General features: G+C 43.9%; 1 protein-coding gene across 15 annotated transcripts in view; it reads left to right on the top strand.

The window, feature by feature from the left end:
- Positions 1 to 20,063, top strand: part of ZMYND8 (zinc finger MYND-type containing 8) — a 126,445-nt gene that overhangs the window by 45,422 nt on the left and 60,960 nt on the right. For 9 of the 15 annotated variants that reach the window (XM_082856773.1, XM_082856769.1, XM_082856766.1 and 6 more), the window contains 7 exons: positions 2,543 to 2,761; positions 6,161 to 6,274; positions 8,560 to 8,652; positions 9,757 to 9,844; positions 12,873 to 12,928; positions 15,751 to 15,828; positions 16,895 to 17,010. In XM_082856773.1, the coding sequence (XP_082712899.1) occupies positions 2,543 to 2,761; positions 6,161 to 6,274; positions 8,560 to 8,652; positions 9,757 to 9,844; positions 12,873 to 12,928; positions 15,751 to 15,828; positions 16,895 to 17,010 (764 nt within the window). Of the gene's footprint in view, positions 1 to 2,542; positions 3,278 to 6,160; positions 6,275 to 8,559; positions 8,653 to 9,756; positions 9,845 to 12,872; positions 12,929 to 15,750; positions 15,829 to 16,894; positions 17,011 to 20,063 lie in introns of those variants that run through there. The other 6 variants (XM_082856767.1, XM_082856768.1, XM_082856779.1 and 3 more) reach the window with 2 other exon arrangements.

The following is a 20,063-nucleotide window of genomic DNA, read 5'->3' as shown; positions in this document are numbered from 1 at the left end:
AATGTCTGGAGACATTTTTGGTTGTCATAATTTTGTGCATGGTGGGTAGGGGGGCTGCTACCGGCATCTAGCCAAGGATGATGCTACACATCCTACAGTGCACAGGACAGCTCCCTGCAACAAAGAATTTTCTGGCCCAAGATGTCATATGAATTGAGAACTCCTTACTCTAGATGCTGTTATCTTTTTATGTCCCCTCTATTATGTTTTTAGCTGTCTTCTGAATTTTCAGATTTGTATTTTCCTCTCCAGCTTTTTGCATTAAGCAGAAGTTATTATTTTTAGAAAAGTTTTATCGGAGGATAGTTGATTTACAATGTTGTGTTAGTTTCAGGTGTACAGCAAAGTGAATCAGTTCTGCATATACATATATCCACTCTTTTTTAGATTCTTTTCCCATATAGGCCATTACGGAGTATTGGGTAGAGTTCCCTGTGCTATACAGTAGGTCCTTATTAGTTATGTATTTTATATATAGTAGTGTGTATATGTCAATCCCAATCTCCCAATTTATCCTCCTCCTCCCTTACCCCCGGTAACTGTAAATTTGTTTAAGCAGAGTTATTTTGGATAACTTCTGAATGTTCTGTGAGGGTTCACTTAATCATCAGAATCTCTTCTGCATCCAGCATCATCTTCTGTGGGGCACAGGGATGAGAGAAAGTGCTCGGAGACCTGGGTGGGAGTCCTTGCTCTGGGCTTGGGGGTCAGATAAGTCTTTTTAACCTAGTTTTCTCATCTGTCTAGTAAGACTAAGTGGTGTCTCCCCTGAGTACCTCTCTTGGTGATGGTGAGGACAAAATGAAGATGGTGTGTGTGACAGTATGTTGAAAAACGTAACGTGGAAGGAATAGTGTAACGATGATGTTAATTCTCTGGAAACCAAGGAGAGCGCTCTATTTTAAATGTTGAACTGAAACAGGGCAATAACCACGCTCAAGAATTGTGCAATTGCCCTTATAAGTCATAGGTGTTTTCTTAGTAGAAATGAGAGTCGGGAGGCTTAGAAGGATTGGTTCACAAAGAACTGCTAAAGAAGCGTCTGTGAGGCTCTTTATCAAAGAAGGTGGAAGTAGCAGGCATTTTGAGAACATCAAAACTTCATAATAAAAACCAGGAGCGAGACGGGTGCCTGCAATCTTGGTCACTCTTCCTTGTTATCCTGGGGGTCCTAGTCAGTAAAATAAGGAAAGCAGAAAAGTGATGTAAAAATACTAGACACGGACAGACAAAACTAATGTTCCTTAGAGATGGTAAGATTTTTAATCAATACACTACCAGAACTGTTTATATATGAGGTCAGTATTAAAAATCTATATACCACCGCTTCTATATACCAATGATAACTATTTAGAAACTGTAATTGGAAAAGGTCCTATTCACAGCAGCAACAAGAATTATGCAGCCCCTAACCAATATATGAGATCTTTATGGAGGAAACTGTAATGTCTTACTGAAAGACAGGAAAAAGCTTGTTATACAAGGAGGTTTATTCAGAGGTAGACCCTGTGGTTGTGGCTGAGCTGTTGCCCATGGAATCAAGGCTGAAGTGGGTTGAGTAGCTTTCTCAAGGTCACACAGCCAGTTACCAGGTCATTTTGACACTTACCACCAGACTTTCTCATACTTCCTAAACAGTATTTCTTATTGGTTTCCAGTAGGCATCTTCCTAACGAGTTTCTTCCGAGCGGTTGTGTGAGTTCGGCGAGTGGCTCTGCTGGGTTCTATAATACATCACTAGGGGACCATTTCTCTTGCTATTTTGGCCATGAATTGGCCACCCCCCTCTCTCATCTTTCTGCCATTCTTAGTTCGTTCTCAGTAGGAGATGTGGCTTCTCTGCAAACACCAGGACTTACCATGCTGGAGAATCATGGTTTTAGGAGAGCCTCTTGTTGGCTATTAAGTACTTCATGCATTGGGGGGTAGACTTAAAAAAATGAATGATCATTTTTGGTGACTCGTTTCCAATGGATCTATTCGACGAAGGCCTGTTGTTGAAAGACTCCCAGGGAAAACGGCCATCCTTTTCTTGGCTTTGTACGTTTAGACTTCCATTTGTTGGACTTTTAACCGTATGAGCAATATTTGTAATGGCGGCGCTGTGTTAAATGCATGCATTATACGATCCCATTTAATTCCAGCCACAATACAGTGATATTAGTTATTATCATCCCCATTTTACAGATGAGAAAATTGAAGCTGAGGGGTTAAGAGACTTGCCCTGGGTCATGCAGCTGGTAGAGCTAAATTTGAACCCAGGTGTGCCTGGGTTGTAACCGTTGTACTATCCTGCTAGGGCTGCCTGTTAACTCTTAGACACCAGCTTTTCAATCCATGGCCTCTTAAAATACAAGAAAGAAAAATAAATCTTAATATCTAACGACCCGCAAGCTCAAGTAGAGTCACCCAGGATAGCTTTTTAATGAATGTGTGAAATGCTCTAATTTTCTTCTGTTGTTATTGATGTATTTGTTCAAATTCCTTTTGAGAATGCACATTTGTTTTGAAACCAAACCTGTCTTTCTTGCCTACATTTCAGTCAGAACTAAGACATGGTCCGTTTTACTATATGAAGCAGCCACTCACCACAGACCCTGTTGATGTTGTACCGCAGGATGGACGAAATGATTTCTACTGCTGGGTTTGTCACCGGGAAGGCCAAGTCCTTTGCTGTGAGCTCTGTCCCCGGGTTTATCACGCTAAGTGTCTGAGACTGACATCGGAACCAGAGGGGGACTGGTTTTGTCCTGAATGTGAGGTTAGTTCCTGCTGAATGAATGCATTGTCTGCCTCGTTTCCTCTCCTTTCTTTTCTTCCTTTTATTTCAAAATTTTCAAATAATCCAAACACAAAGAAAAGAGAAGTTTCTTGCCTTCCATCTGCTCTATCCTGGTCACCCCCTTTTTTGGACCAACATAGGCAACGGCCTTAGCACTGCAGCTCTTGGAAAGACAATTGCACTGATTTTTTTTTTTTTTTGGCCTCACTGCGTGGCTTGTGGGATCTTAGTTCCCCTAGCAGGGATCGAACCCGTGCCCCTGGCAATGGGAATGTGGAGTCTTAACCACTGGACCGCCAGGAAGGTCCCCTGCACTGAATATTGATTTTGATTCTTCATGGGTCTTTGGATCACTTTGAGATCTGCAACCTTCTCTGATTCTCCTGTAATGAACATTCCAGAAGTTATAAACTTCTGACAAGTTTGTATGTTTTGAAGAGATCCCACGCTATTTTCTTCCTTCTTGGATGTCGTCTCCTGCTGCATCATTGAATCATCGGCAGTAGCTAAGCTGGGAAGACCAGTGTTGGTTGTATGTCCCACGTGGTTGCCATCTGATGCTTTTATTCACGCGACAACTGTTTCTCCCGTGCCTGTTAGGTACTAGGGGTTCAACAGTGAACAAAAAGAGGCCTGAATCCCATTCTTTTCAGGAGAAAAGGACAAAAACCACAATAAAGTTGTATACCGTGTGTTAGAAGAAGAATGTTCTAGAGAAAATGAATTGAAAGTGAGGAATAGGGAGTGAGGGGGGTGCAGAGTGTCTCCATTTTAAATGATGAAGTCCAGGAAGTCCTTTTAAGATTTAGGAAAGACTTGAAGAAGGGAAGGAGTGAGCCGTGGGGCAATGGGGGGATGGCCTTCCAGGCTGAGGGGGCTGCAGGTACAGACCCAAGGGAGAAGCACACGGTGTCCACTTTTCTGAGGTGTTTTCTAGTCTCAGCAACTTCCAACTATGATGCTTTTTTCAAAATGCTGAAAATAAGAATGTCATCTAGAAAACAAAAACAAATTAAAAACAAAAACAGAGCTTCCCTGGTGGCGCAGTGGTTAAGGATCCGCCTGCCAATGCAGGGGACGCGCATTCGAGCCCTGGTGCGGGAAGATTCCTCATGCCGTGGAGCAGCTAAGCCCGTGCGCCACAACTACTGAGCCTGCGCTCTAGAGCCCGCGAGCCTGAGCCTGCGTGCCACAACTACTGAGCCCGCACGCCTGGAGTCTGTGCTCCTCAACAAGGAAAGCAACTGCAGTGAGAAGCCCGCGCACCACAACGAAGAGTAGCCCCCACTAACCACAACTAGAGGAAGCCCCTGCGCGGCAACGAAGACCCAGTGCAGCCATAAGTAAATAAATAGATTTATTAAAAAAACCCAAATAATGTCATCTACAATATCCTTTAATATGGAATGTCACCTGGATTCAAAGGTATATTGGCATTAGGTCTCAAACGCGAGGACGCTTTCTGTGTAGGAATTGGAAAGCTCTCCCAGCTGTTGATAGTGGGGAAAAAAGCAAGCTTTAGGACAGTGTCAGTAGTACTGCTTTTGGGTAGTGGATGGAGCAAAAATCTGTGGAAAGAAAGTAGAGGCCAGGTCAGTATGATGATGACATTTTAATGGTGTTCTGCCTCTAAAATTGCAAAAGATGGTCACTGGTTTTCTTTGGGTTCCTATAGACGGAGACATTGCTCAGCAGTGCCCTCCTGTTCAGAGCCTGAACTCATCCTGCATTTAATGTGGGAACTGGAACCTTCATTTATTTTCTTTTGTCTTGACCTTCCCTTCCCAATTGTTTAATAATTTCGCAGAGAAGATAGTGGCTCAGATAGGATGCTTTTCTGTAAATAATAGATCTTGTTGAAAGGCAGCTGAAACCAGAGAGATTTATTATTGTGTGTAGAAAGAACCCAGAGGCAGGGCCAGGCCAGCGTTTGTTCAGAGCCAGACTCTTTGCGTTTCATTGTTGAGGCAGTGTGTCCCTCATGGCCGTAAGGTGGCTGCTGGGGGTTTTATCACGCGTGACTAGATAACAGTCCCCCTGAGTGGAGTGTCTCTTCTCAGTCCTGTTGTTATCAAGCAGAAGACTTTGCCCATCAGCCTCCAGCTGACACGCCCTTGAGCTCATTGGTCAGGATTGGACCACCAGTCCCCACGCAGAAAAGGCTCAAAAATGTTTGTTTGGTACTTTCAGTCTGTATCGTGGGAACCGGCCATTGCCAACCAGGAGGACGTGGCCAGGGCTGTGGGAGAAGAGGTGAATGACAGTTGAGCGGGCGACCCAGGTATTGAGTGTGGATAGTTACCTGGAAATGAACTGGAATTCAGACAGACAGGTGTTCTATGTCTAAAATTTAGAGTCCTGAATTTCTTCTGGTGGTGAATTGGTGAGGGGGTCAACTGGGAGGACTTGCTATTACGGCTCTGGTAGCTAAGCAATGAGATCCGTGCGTCGCGGACTGATGTCAGCTTATGAGCGCCTCTTGTGTTGCCCTTTTTCTCAACAACCAACCAGACACGCCTGGAAGTTCCTTTTGGAGGATCCGGAGATCTGAAGAATGGAAATGAAATCCAGATTAATTGGAGAAACCTTTTCTCAGCTCTCCCTACACAGATGGTTCAAGAGTGTTTCCTGATAGTATCTGGATTTTTGTTGTTCCTGCTACCTGAGGATTCTGAAGCTCTTAGATCAAGTACTAGATTTACATAGCAGAACCTGGTATCAGACATGTCTTTGATGGGAATTTCTCTTACAAAGTGACATTTATTTCCTACAGAGATAGACAGCTAGACTGCTCCGTGGGTAACTTGCCAGAAGGTCCTGAGTGGGTTCACATCAGTGGTGACGGAGAATGAAGTCATTTTTATTATTACTTCACTACCATCCCTTGGATTCTTTCTGCAGGAAAGATTGTCACTTTCCAACCATGATGTCATTGGATTCATTCCTTGTCAGTTTCCTGAACGATAGCCCAGAACCTTAAGAGGATCAAGGAAAGTGGCTGATTCGTTGTGTGAAGAGATTACCCTGAAACCATCAGTGGCCTTTCACGTCCTATTCTTGAAACCCAAGGTTATAGCAATGACGATTTTTCAGGTCCTTGCCTACCCCACCCTTTTTTTCAGATTATATTGTCTACACGAGCTAAAAACGGTTCTTAGTTAATCGACGGATCCGTGTGCTTCTTAATTTTTATCCACTGATCCAGCACCCGTGTCAAGTAGATTGGAGTGCTCGTCAAGCGAAACAACTGGCCTCATGTAGATGGGAATTATTTTTTGCGTGTGAACTGACTGGAAAATTAGGAGGAAAGGGAAGTGAGTACATGGGATCGTAATTTTTTTTTTCCTAACTGGATATTTGTGTGATTTTGATTTGTAGAAGATTACAGTAGCAGAATGCATCGAGACTCAGAGTAAAGCCATGACCATGCTCACCATTGAACAGTTGTCCTACCTGCTCAAGTTTGCCATTCAGAAAATGAAACAGCCAGGGGTAAGATGACACTTCCTCTTGTTACAAGTGTGAATGAGAATAGTGACCTTTGTTCTGTTAACATTTTTGTTCCTTGTAGTTGCCTGAGCTTTTCAGATACCTGTGCTTATTATTACTCTTTGGGTCTTGCGTGCCCAGATTCAGAGACCTGTAAATTATATTTGACAACGGCATTAAGTTAATTCTCAAAAGTGAGCCCTTTGTGAGACCAAGGAGTTTAATCAGGAAATGACATATATTAGAAAGCGGGTGGGGATTTAGAATTCTGAGTGGTTGAGAAGTGAAACCTCAGACCGCATCGGGTAAGGGGGTGTCAGTAGAATTCCATTTCAGTGAGAGAGTTGAGTACAACCCAGTTTCTTTGTAATCAGGGCCTAATGGTGGAACCTTCAGGTAAAAGTCCACCAGTGAGATTCCTGTAAAGGGTGAGAATTTTGAAACGGGATTTGATGTACAGCCTTTGCCCTTTAAGGAGAATCTGTCTGCGAAAGCAGGCCTGCCGCATTCAGCTGGCAAGCGGTGTACTTCTCCGTGGTTTCCCTCCCAGAAGTCCCAGTCATATCATAGCTGTGATGGTGGTTTTGTAGTTTTTTGTGACAGGTTTCAGAAAGATGGCAGTAAAATACCTTGTTTTTAAAGATAATATGTTATGGGCTTCCCTGGTGGCGCAGTGGTTGAGAGTCTGCCTGCCGATGCGGGGGACACGGGTTCGTGCCCCGGTCCGGGAAGATTCCACATGCCGTGGAGCGGCTGGGCCCGTGAGCCATGGCCGCTGAGCCTGTGCGTCTGGAGCCTGTGCTCTGCAACGGAAGAGGCCACAACAGTGAGAGGCCCGCATACCGCCAAAAAACAAAACAAAACAAAATGTTATGACAAGATAATCAACATGTTATGACATTTTTCCTATAGAAACTTGGGTTCTTGGGTAGGGTTCTTTTCTGATTTACACAAAGGCACCATATGGGCTAGTGGTGACCCTTTGTGAAACTCTTCAGAGTTTGCTTTCTAAGTCAAATAAATGTATGAAATGTAGATTCTGAGTGCTTTTAGTAGCCATTGTGGTTTAATTTCTTTAAAAAAAGTAGAAGCTTTAGTTTTGAGATTATATTCTGAAATTTGATATCACGATGAAAAAAATTCAGAGCATGCCAGTTGGGGGTTGCTAAATTGAGAACCTGTCTCTTTCACAAAATCTCTGTCAATGGAAGCAAAAGTATATAGCCTAAGTTTTGCAAAAAAACAAACTTTGACAAGGAGAATTGATTCATGTAGATTTGTCAACACTGTGGAATTAATTATAAACCAAAAAGAAAAATCAAAGAAGGTGTGAATTTCTTATGTAAATTGTTTGTTACAAAATCAGAACAGAAAGTTGCTGATTTTTGTGGAAGCATCCTTTTAACTTAAAATGGCCAAACTGATTCTGGATGAGAGAGAGCTTGGATGACTGCAAATGGTAATCCGTTCAGATGCCTTGCTTGAGCATAATTTGGTGTTTAATGAAATCTTTTAGATTTTTTTTTATTGATAAGCAGATAGTACCCATCAACAAACCAGGCCTTGCATTTTAAACTGATTCTTATTACTCCATAAGAAAGTGGATCAAGATACAAAACCTTTACACAGTCCCTGCTTTGTTTTGTTTCTGGTTTTTTTTTTTTTGCTGTGACACGTGGCCTGTGGGATCTTAGTTCCCTGACCAGGGATCGAAGGCGTGCCCACTGCATTGGAAGCGCAGAGTCTTAACCACTGGACCGCCAGGGAAGTCCCCACACAGTCCCTGCTTTGAAAGTAATTTGGCCCCTCAAAGGAGGAGCAAAACCTCACTAAAATTTCCGCCCATGTGTAAGATATCTGTTGGCACTTTAGGGGAACTTTATTTGGTGTGTCATCTCTAGGTGTAGCCAGATTTCACCCCCAGTCAGTTTTGATTATGGGCATTTTCAGTGTATAGATAAGCCTCCTTCAGAATTCAGGTCTCAAGTAATGATAGCGTGTTCTTGTCCGTCTTAATTGAAGAGGCCTGGACCTGTTACTTGAGTCTGTATTGAAAACAAAACAAATGACAAAACTGGAACGCAGCTGGGCCCATGATTATGGATAACCGGGCAGAATTTGAAGGTGAACCAGTTTGGAGCTTCTCAAGGGCCTATCTTGTAGAAAGTTTTAGAACTGTATTTTCCGGAACGTTGTCTTGGGTTTAAAGTACATTGCTGGTATTAATGCTTGGTCTTCCGTAGCAGTGATGGGTTTGTGTCTGTGTCTGTGCATCTTTTCTTTTATAGACAGATGCATTCCAGAAGCCCGTTCCGTTGGAACAGCATCCCGACTATGCGGAATACATCTTCCATCCCATGGACCTTTGTACATTGGAAAAGGTTGGCTTCCATCGAAAAGCCAATTGTCAAGATGATTCGAGATCCTCCCTCACTTCCTGTGCCCCACCTCGAGTTAGATGGTTCTGTGCCATTTTTATTTGGATGGAAGAACTCTCATTCCCCTAACTTCTGTAACATTTTCCCAAGGATTGCAGTGGGTGTTGAAATCCAAATAGTATTATACTTCTGCTGGTGATTCTAGCTTTTTATATGAGAAAGTCACAGCTTCTAAGAATTAGTGATTTGGTTGATTTGAGCCTTACCCTTCTCTTTCTTTTGGAGGTGCTAATAAGAGCAGCAGGAAGGAAGAAGAGAAAATTAAGTGTCTGGAAGACCTTCATGGTAGCAGTGAATAAGTGGCTTCTTAGATCTTGACTTATTTCACTGATAAGAGTATTTCTTTAATGCCTGAAAGTGTTTTTAAAGGTTCAAACTAAAATTCCATGCTGAAAAATTACACATGGAACATTTTAGGTTGCGTATGTCATCCTGGTGCTGATTTTCAAATTGCCGGCACCAAAATGTGGTTAAAGAAGAGCGTGGATGAGGAGAAAACATGACTTTATATTGCATGCATTGATGATCCCCAAAACAGTAAATCCAGCCTGCTTTGGAAAATTGTACACACCCTTACGGTATTTAACAAAAGAAGGAATTCCAAAAAGACAAGGTTGGAATCCTGGCTTCCTACATTATTAGCTTTGGAACTTTGATTAGTTCCTTTAACATTACCATACCTCAGTTTCCCTGTCTGTAAAATGGGGATAGTGACTGCTTCCTTGAGTTTTCAGTTATGAGGCTTATGTGAGGCTGTACAATTAATAATAAATGTGTAAATATGTAAAATACCCTGGTTTGGCGGAAGAAGCTGCTTGATAGATGGCAGTGCTCTAAGATGAGAAAATTCAAGTTAGTGTGGTGAATTCAGTGAATGCATTTTTATAGAGTTATAGATCTCAACTATAATAGCATCTTGGGAAATGAGTAGAAGCATTAATTAATTTGGCAGATGACTGCGAAGAAAATTATGTGGGGACGCAGGTGTTACTGGTTGTGGCTTATAGAGACTCACTGGTGATTATTTTCTGTGGCTTTTCTTCCCAGAACGCTAAAAAGAAAATGTATGGCTGCACAGAAGCCTTCCTGGCTGATGCAAAATGGATTTTGCACAACTGCATCATTTATAATGGGGGTGAGTGGATTAGATGACTCTTAAGAGTGAGAGTATGCTGTGTGTGTTGCCCGTTCTCTTGCCCTTCATAAAAAATCAGGCTCTTTTTTCATGCATCAGGGCCAATAGCTGAGAATACTGGTGTATAGATTGCTGACGTGTGTGAACAGGGGGCAGTGACTACATGCATTTTAAGGTATGAGCTGATGTCCACAGTGGCTTGTGACTATATGATGCTTTTACCTGTCCTTTAAAAAAAACCCTTATTTTAATGGAGGAATAATTACATAAAATAAAAAGCACAGATTTTACAGGTACATCCCATGAATTTGACAAATGTGTAACCACCTCTGTAACTACAACCCCAAACAAGATCCTACAACATTTCTGTCACCCCATTATATTCCCAATTGCCCCTCTCCAGTAAATCCACCCTCCTGAAAAGGAACTGTTCTGTTTTCTGTAACTAGAGATTCGTTTTATTCTAGAATATTCTAGAATTTCATACCAGTGGAGCCAGAGTGCCCTCTTTTATGCCTGGCTACGATGACACAGTGTAATATTTTGGGGATTCATTCATGTTGTGTCTATCAGTGGTTTGTTTCTTTTTATTGCTGAGTGGTATCAATATATATAGTTTTTATAAATTATTTATTTTTGGCTGCGCTATGTCTGTTGCTGCGCACGGGCTTTCTCTAGTTGTGGCTAGTGGGGGCTACTCTTCGTTGCAGTGCGCGGGCTTCTCATTGCGGCGGCTTCTCTGGTTGTGGAGCACGGACTCTAGGCGCGTGGCCTTCAGTAGTTGTGGCATGTGGGCTCAGTAGTTGTGGCTCGCAGTCTCTAGAGCGCAGGCTCAGTAGTTGTGGCGCACGGGCTTAGTTGCTCCGCGGCATGTGGGATCTTCCCGGACCAGGGCTCAAACCCGTGTCTCCTGCATTGGCAGGCGGATTCTTAACCACTGCGCCACCAGGGAAGTCCAGTAACAATATTGTATCAACATACAATTTATTCATCCATTCCCTTTGTTGATGTTGATGGATATTTGGATTGTTTTCAGTTTTTGGCTGTTGTGAATAAAGCCACTGTGAACATTCTTATACAAGTCTTTGTATGGACACATGCTTTCATTTCTCTTGGATAAATACCCAAGACTGGTATTGCTAGGTCATTGAGTAGGTTTATATTTAAATTTATAAGAAATTTTACCAAACTGTTTTGCAAATTGGTTGTTTTATTTTACATTCCTTCTAGCAGAGTATATGAGAATCTTTGTTGCTCCACGTCATTGTCAACATTTGGTATTATCTGTTTTTAATTTTGCCTATTCTTGAAGGCATGAAATATTATGTCATGGTGGTTTTGCCTGTCTCTAATGACTAATGGTACTGAGTATCTTTTCATGTGCATATTAGTCATTTGTGTATCATTTGTTGGTGAAACATCTATTCAGATCTTTTGCTCATTTCAAAAATTGGGTTGTTTGTTTTTTATTATTGAGTTTTAGGAGTTCTTTATATTCTGGTTAAAGTTTTGTCAGTTGCATTTTTGTGGGTTAAGCCTTCTGGACAGAATGGAGGAGAGCTCCCATTAAAATCTCCTCGATGGGCACCTTTCCCGTTGTCCTACCCTCTCCCACAATCCTCTCTGTCTACCTTCTGGCCAGGTAGATCTTTCAGGGTCCTGCCCTGTTCTCTTCTTCCTGTCCCCTGCTGGAACACTCTTCCCCTCTTTGCTTTGATGAGTTTTCCTTATCCTTCAGTCTCAGCCTCTCAGTCCTCTGAGGAGCCTTCCTTCATGACCTAGACCATACTATGTACTCTTGTTAAGGGCTCTCACAGTACCTGTACTTCCCCATGGCAGTATTTTATCACACTTTCTGGATGGTGCTTTTTTTCATTTGAGTTGCTCACCAGGATGTAAGCCCTTTAAGGGCAGATGCCAAACTTGTTTCCTGTATGCCCTTGGGCCTAGCGTAGACTGTTGTTAGCTGATGTTTGAGCAAAGACATATGAATGGATGGCTATCTGCTTTTAAAGTACGTGTTTTGCATTATTAACTCAGTAGCAGGGTTGGGGTGCAGGGAGGAGAGAAAGAGAGGTACCCTAGACATTGAGGATTTGTGTAAAGGTTATAAACTCAAATATATAGAAAGGGCAGTAAGATCGTATAAACAAGTGAATGAGCTCAGGTAGCAGAAAAATAACATAAGCCAGGGTGACCACTGGCCGTGGGGAGAGCGAGTGACTGCGGAGAACAGGGAACTCCTGCCTGGTCTGGAGGGGTATCTCCCCTGGACACTCCAGTGGTTTACTGGATACAGAGTTCTTAGCTCTTCTGAGTTTTCAAGACAGGCCAGAAATCCAGGTATTTGTGTGTGTGCGTATGAAATCTTTTTGCCACCAAATTCACAATTTCTAAAAATTGTCATAAGGTTCTAAGAAAACACGGCTTTTTGGCCATCTTGTTCTCTGGTTTCCTGTAAAGGTTCAGGGTTAAGAGTTAGACCTGGGGCCGTATCCTCAACTCGTTAGCTAAATGGTCTCATATAAGTGATGACTCCTGAGCCTTGGTTTACTCTTTGGTGAAATGAGAACATTCATGCCTGCTTCCTAATAAGGCTTTTTGAAGAGTTAACAAGAAAATGTATTTCAGAGCACCAGGAACAGTAGAGTTACTCAATTAAATGTCTTCTTTCTCCTGTACTATTCTTGGGTTGGCGTCTGGGACAATGGGCAGAAGAAGGCTCCTTTTCACTAATTGGAGCCTTGAGAATATAAAAGCATCTTTCAAATATTAATTCATGAGCTGTCGGAAACCAACACAAATTGTTATGTTTCAGAGAAGATGACATCTAAGCACCAAAGATTGGTTCATGGGAAAAGTCACCTAATCTGAACTGATGTTAGAAGCCAGAAATGTATGGTTTTTAACCTTTAAAAGGTTAATCCTGGAAGAAAGCAAGTTAAAATGTTGTAAGTGGAGGTATAATCCCAAGGCTGGGTATTTCTGTGTTTCCATTTGAATTAATCTTATTTTCTTATTCCCTCAGGAAATCACAAATTGACGCAAATAGCGAAAGTAGTCATCAAAATCTGTGAGCATGAGGTATGTGTTTCCTGCTGTCCCCTTTTAAGTGTACCTAGAATGAAGGCGTGGGGTGATTGAAGTTTCCATTTGTGGAATCTCCCAGTGGGTAGCTCTGGTAATTTTGGAATTGGTTGAGGTACAGATAGCGCCCCTCTCTTCAAGGAAAGTAAAAGCAACAGATATGCCATAATATGTTATAAATCAACACCCTAATGTTAGCTCTAAGAGAGATGGGAGTTTTCAGCCTTGAGTCATGGTCCAGCACTGCACATCCTGAGTTTTCGGGGTCAAATAGAGTTTATGATTGCTTTGCCCCACAGTCTGTGGCATCCCCTCAGGTCCCTTTCAGTCTTCTTGCAGAAGGTATTTGGGTTTTGACATTATTTGCAGGAAAGGTCCTGAGTTTCTCTGAGAGTGGCCCAGGTGGCCTGGAAAAATACCCCCTAGTTTTGATGGTGTGGGTGAAATGAAGCTCCTGGGCTGGGTGCCCTGAGGCTCTAGTGGTTGCAGGACAGGCTGATGGCAGAAATGGTACAGGGGAGCCTTTCTTTGTTAGATCCCTGTTGTGAGCACAAAAAACTGAGATGTAATGGCCTTCAGCCTGTCTGCACTCTCATCTATCCATCCGTTCATTTGTAAAGAAAACATTTGGATATCTTAGGATATGTTCATGTCTGTATATTTGTATAGAGAGAGTTTTATAATGTACATTTTTCACTGTTTTCCTAGGTAATTAAACAGGGAGGAAGAATAGAATTTATCATGGCTGTTCTGATGATTTATTTCCTTAGTGTAATTGTTAGAAATGCAGCTACTAGGTCTGAGGCTATCGACATGGCTTTGGGTAGATATCTCTCGATTGTTTTCTGGAAATGCTACAGCGCTACTTACACAATGAACTGGAATGGACAAATGTGGTGGTTTTTCTGTGTCGTTGGCAATGTTGGAAGTTCCAGTTTGAAAACTGTTTGTATATATGTTTTTGCCCCAGTGTGATCAGTAAAAAACAGTGGCATCTCACTGTGATTGTGATTTTGATTTCTTTGATGCAAGTGGTGATGGACTGGTTTTTGATATGCTTGTTGGCGACTTGGAGTTGTCTCTGGGCGAGTTGTTCAGTTGTTTCCCCCTTGAGGATTCGTTTCCCTTGATGTAGGTGCTGAAGCCTAGACTTCTAATTGGTGGGTGGTCATAACGTAGAATTTATTGAACCCAGATGCTCTTTGTCTGGCAATTCTGAACCTACCTGTTGGTAACACAGTGCTGCTTTGTGGGCTCCAGTGCCAGGGCTGTCCTGGACTTGATGTTGCCGCTTTGTTCTACCCAGTACCTTTGGAATAGCCCAGAAGGAGAGTGGGTAGAAGGAAGAAATATGGTCCACCATTCACTCATTCATTCATTAACTCATTTATTCATTGCCGTTAATCGGTCAGTCCATTATAATTAGTAATTACTTTAAAGTTATTAATTAATAATCATTAGTTGAGCACCTGCTATGTGTCTGGCACCTTGTCACTTGAAGTGCTTTACATTTATCTCATCTAATTTTTATAATAATTCTGTTTGGTAGGTACTGCTTTCACCCCCATTCTATGAGGTGAGGAAATGGACGCTCAGACAGTATCAGCAACTTTTCCTAAAGTTCTAGAGCTAGGATGTAGTGGAGTCTGAATTTAGATCCAAGAAGGGAGTTTCCAGGGCCTTTAGTTCTAAGTCATGACGGTTCTCTGGGGGGGGGAATGCACTTTCTCAAGAGAGAGGACGGTCAGTTACAGAATTTTCAGTTATCCGTGGAAATAAAATAGAGTAACGTGGTATTAATTAATTGCTGTGCATGGTGTGATTAGAGATATATAGAATTGAGCATGGCAAGCAGAGGCCAGAGTCGAGGGAAGGGATTGGGGAGCTGAGACAGGTAGACTGAGGCCAGACCACGCATGGCCTTGAAGGAACTGACCAGGTGTTTATTTATTTATCTAAATTTATTTATTTATTTATTTTTCACTGCATTGGGTCTTCGTTGCTGCGCGTGGGCTTTCTCTAGTTGCGGCGAGCGGGGGCTACTCTTCTTGCGGCGCGTGGGCTTCTCATTGCTGTGGCTTCCCTTGTTGCGGAGCACGGGCTCTAGGCGTGGGGACTTCAGTAGTTGTGGCACTCAGGCTCAGTAGTTGTGGCTTGTGGGCTCTAGAGCGCAGGCTCAGCAGTTGTGGTACACGGGCTTAGTTGCTCTATGGCATATGGGATCCTCCTGGACCAGGGCTGGAACCCACGTCCCGTGCATTGGCAGGCGGATTCGCAACCACTGCGCCACCAGGGAAGCCCTGACCAGGTGTTTAGATTTCATTGTTAGTTTCTCAACCTTGGCACTACTGACATTTGAGGCCAGAGACATCTTTGTTGCAGGAGCTGTCCTTGTACCATCATAGATTCCAGTCTCAACTGTCCACCCCCAGTTGTGATGACCGATGACCGACAATATCTCTAGTTATGCCAAGTGTCCCTGGAAGGGTTAAACTGTCCCAGTAGAGAACCACTGGTCTAAGGAGAGGGACCAGATGGGACCTGTGTTTGTAGAAGGTGGCTCTGGCTGCTCTGTCTGTGTGGGGAATGGACCAAGCTTAGGAAGCTGGGAGACATGGTCCAGCAAGAGATGATGGCTGCTGGGGCTAGGTGGGCGGGTCGGGGCTGGTGAGAAATAGTTGGACTGATGTCCAGGGTGTTCCCCACTGTGGGACTTAGGTTAGCTAATCTTACCTGCCAATATCATCATGCATTTCTTGAGGGCCTGCAGCTACAAGACCCCTGGGAATGACACATTCTAACACATTTTTGCTTTACAGATGAATGAAATCGAAGTTTGTCCAGAGTGTTATCTAGCTGCTTGCCAAAAACGAGATAACTGGTTTTGTGAGCCTTGTGTAAGTTGGATTTCCTTTCCTTTCTTTGTTTTCTGAACTCTATGCCTTGGGTGACCCAGGACAGCTTTCTGCAGGTGGCTTATTGGATGAAACTTTGGATAAAGTTTTAAAATAATTTTCTTACTGAAAATTAAGTTACGGTGGAATGGGAGTAATCCAGGTGGGATAAACCTCTTTGGCTGCAAGGTCATGTGCCAGAGGTCGTGTCACGATTTACTGGGTTTATTAGCCCTCGAAAACAGCAGGATGCAGAGTGAAAAGAAGCTCATCAGAGAGGAGAGACATGCCAAAGTCACGCAGGTGATGAGCCGAGTCGTGTTAAATGCGTGTTACTTACAAATCACGTTGGGTCTATTTTAAGAGGTTTGGAAATCCCTCCCAGGGTTAACTCCATGGTCTCTCCAAACCGTGGTTCTTGAGGCTGGGATTGGGGTGGGGAGAGAAAGTCACCCCAGTTGTCCGCATGGATCTGTATTTTCCAAACTGCTGTTCTGCAGAGAAGTGTGTCGTTGGGGTGAGCTGGGAGGATGGGGTTGCGGGGGGAGGGTATTGGGCCGCAAGATTGGGCAAGTAGAGTTGAGAATCCAAACATAGTTTGTCTTTTCCTGCGTTTCGAGATGGACATCTGAATCGTTAAGGCCCTGAGTAGCTCTCGGTAAAGAATAAAGTTAGCTAATGCCGTCCCTTATTATATGCTGGATGTAAGGTGCCTTTAACCCTCCAGCTTAACAGAGGGTGTAGGTATAACTGTCCCTGTGTTGCCCAGAAAGGTACAGTCTCTTGTTCGCTCCCACCCGGGCAAGAGCGGCACAGCCAGAGTTGAAGCCTCGTTTTGCTCAGTGCTCGCTGCTTTTTGGTTTCCCCATTGAACCCCATTCCCAGCCTTGCCCGGGGAATGGCCGCACATGTAGTGACTGCCACCTGGGGAGACCCTGCTGGAAGTTGTTTGCTTTCATTCTGTGGCCTGTATCAACTCTGCCTTAGCTTCCCCTCACCCACCGAGCTCTATGTGTGCATCTTGCTGTCGAATACATACAAACTCTGGCTTTTGTTTTTCTTTTCCTAGAGCAATCCACATCCTTTGGTTTGGGCAAAACTGAAGGGGTTTCCATTCTGGCCTGCGAAAGCTCTGAGGGATAAAGATGGGCAGGTTGATGCCCGTTTCTTTGGACAACACGACAGGTGGGAGTTAAACACAGGCTTCAAACGCGTAGCTGTGACTGAACCTTTGATCCTGTCAGTGAATACAAGAAGGGGCGGTGGGTACGGCTATTATTTTATTGTCTCGATACCAGCCAGTGGTGTTGCACTTTAAAAATCCTGTCCTGGGCTGTGTTAATGAGCCTGATCGCACAGGCTTCAGTGTTCTCAGGTGTGTTGGAAAACAATCTTGCTTTTGTGGTTTTGTGGACGCAGCCGGCATCGGCATAGGTTCCACGGTTATTTTAAGTGCTGCTGTTCTTTTCTGGGTTTTTCCGCAGTAAATGAAATCACCGCACAAATTGCTTTTCAAAATAATGCTTTCAGGGATCAGAAGCATTTCCCCAGATTGCCGGTAAAATGAATCTCCCATCGTTGTGCTGGGTAGTCCCTTTTCTGTGGAGCTAAAATGGGAAATTACAAGGGCTTGCTGTTTTGACAGGTGTGAGCCCTCCCTGCCAGCCTTCCTGCCCTCCCCTCTCCCTCTCTCAGCGACGTGAATTATTCCAGCTAATAGCACTTCTCTGTGGAGTGCAGCCCCCTGCGTGCTTCAGAACAACAGGTAGACAGAGATGAGCGGCGGGTAATTTCTTGGTTCTCTTTTAGCAAGAGTTACATTGTGAGTAAATGAGGCAAAAAACCCTCCCGAAACCCTACCAAGCAGTCTGAGAAAGCACGCGTGCGCGCGCGCGCGTGTGTAGGGGAGAATATTTAACAGACGTAGTTTGAAAATTATACCCACTCACAGAATGTACAGAAAATACACTTCCTCATTTTAAACAACACCAGCATTTGAAATATTGCTCTTTGTTAAATTTTGCTTGTCATCTTGCCAAAAAAAAAAAAAAAAAAAAAAGAATATCAAAGTAATCTGAAATCATTTACCGGGAATCCCGGCAATCCATTGATAGGAGACAAAATGGAAATCAGCTGAGATGGTTCTAGGTTTGATAGGAAGTATTATACTTTGATTTTGACTATTTTTGGGGAAGTTTTTCTAAAATTCCTTTATTCATTCATTCAAAGAAACATGTCTTGGTGCCTGCCGTGTGCCACGCTGAGTACTAGATGCTGGGATACAGGAGCGAGCAGGCAGACACTGCCCGTCGGAAGTGGGGAAGGCAGATGACATACAAGTGGGGAATAGACAGTATGCTCTCAGGTCAGGAGGTAGTGGTGGGACCGGGTGAAGATCTGGGTAGAGGGACCCGAGAGAGCAGGGACTCAGGTAGGGAAAGCGCAGGCCAAGGCTCAGTTAATTGCTCAGGGAAATCCATGAACACAGTGTGGTTTGAACAGGATAAGGGAGGAGAGGGTGGGTTAAGAGGTGGGATCAGAGGCCTGGGCTGGGCCTGGGTCACCAGGGTGGCTTTGGTCAGAAGTCTGGCTTTTATTGGAAGAGCAAGAGACATAGCAGGTTGTACATCTTCCTGCCTCTTCATTAGAGCATGGCAAGTGTTAATGAACCATCTTGATGATTGGGGTTACTCTATAGTGTAACTCAGTGTGGATAATACTTAGGATATCCATGGCGGGCGGCAAGCATTGCTGTCCCCCAAGCACCAAATATTCCCAGAGCCTTAAGAGTCGTGGATTCGCCAGCTGTGCCCACTCTGCATGGACCTCTTAATCCTGCCTGCCTGACAGCCATTGAAGGTGGCTTAGGGGCCATGAGCTTCACCGGCCCTGTTTCCAGAGGCTGTTTCCCTTGAACTTGCAGGTGTAGGTTGGTTCTGGGTGGGAGCTGTCCTGGAAGCCGGTCCCCCTACATTTGTAAAATAGACAGCTGCCCAAGTCTGATGCCCCACGAGATTTCCTTAACCCTCCCTCCGTGATGTCTCCTGTCCCCTTGGAGGGGACCTGTCGAACTGTCGGGCTCATTTTGGGTGCAGGGTGCACATTGGGGGAGTCGTTAAGGATATCCCGGTGGTGGAGGGACTGTAGGTAGGAGTTGTAGGGAGGTTTCAGTTGGCCTTGGGCAGGGAGTCCCTGACAGCTGTAGTGGAAGCCACTTCTAAAAGGATGGACGTCCTTTCCTTCCCAGGATGTGTTTAAAGCAGAATGGGGCAGGCTTGTCGACAGCCTGCTCTGGGTCTGACCCAGAAACAGGACATGGACTCAGGGGAGGCTGCAAGGGTTGTGATGTGCTGTCCCTTCTCGGGGAGCTCGCTTCGAGGTTGCAGAGCCAAAACATAAGCCTGGACCAGGGGTGAGCAAAATAAGACGGGGCAGCAGAATAAGAAATAGCACAGACCACTGCATGTTCATTGTCATATTTTTTTTTGGCCGCTCTGTGTGGCTTATGGGATCTTAGTTCCCCAGCCGGGGATTGAACCTGGGCCCTTGGCAGTGAAAGCCGGGAGTCCTAACCCGTGGATCGCCAGCGAATTCCCCCATTGTCAAGTTAATAAATGTTAGAGAGAGAGCGAGCCCCTGGAGGCTTTTGTTCTGAAGAGTCTCATCATGGGCTTTTTGTCCTTTAAAAGATTTTGCCTTTTTTTTTTTTTTCAGTTTTATTTCACAGACACTATTATATACAAATGTAGAAAATATTTTATCAAATGCCTGCAGAGCTTAAAAAAAAATAGCTTTTTTTTTTTTGGGCTTCCCTGGTGTCGCAGTGGTTGAGAGTCCGCCTGCCGATGCAGGGGACACGGGTTCGTGCCCCAGTCCGGGATGATCCCACATGCTGCGGAGCGGCTGGGCCCGTGAGCCATGGCCGCTGAGCCTGCGCATCCGGAGCCTGTGCTCCGCAACGGGAGAGGCCACAACAGTGAGAGGCCCGCGTACCGCAAAAAAAAAAAAAAAAAAAAAAAAAAAAGCTTTTTTTTTTTTAAACTGTGTTAAAATGCTGAGTTTATTTCACATGTATATTTTTGTCTCCTCACCATCTCCATTTGTCTGACCACTACTACTACTATGTTCTATCATAACATTCCATACATACTTAAAGCCAAGCAAAGGGTGGAGTTCCATCTTTAAAAACTAAACAGGCATTTTGGACAACACATTCTTGGCAATGGAACCTGGACAAC

Source organism: Leucopleurus acutus, assembly GCF_964270905.1.
Source record: "Leucopleurus acutus genome assembly, chromosome: 16".
In the NCBI taxonomy this organism is placed as follows: Eukaryota; Metazoa; Chordata; class Mammalia; order Artiodactyla; family Delphinidae; genus Leucopleurus; species Leucopleurus acutus.
Note: the sequence above shows the minus strand (reverse complement) of the source record. Positions and strands in the feature narration are given on the sequence as shown.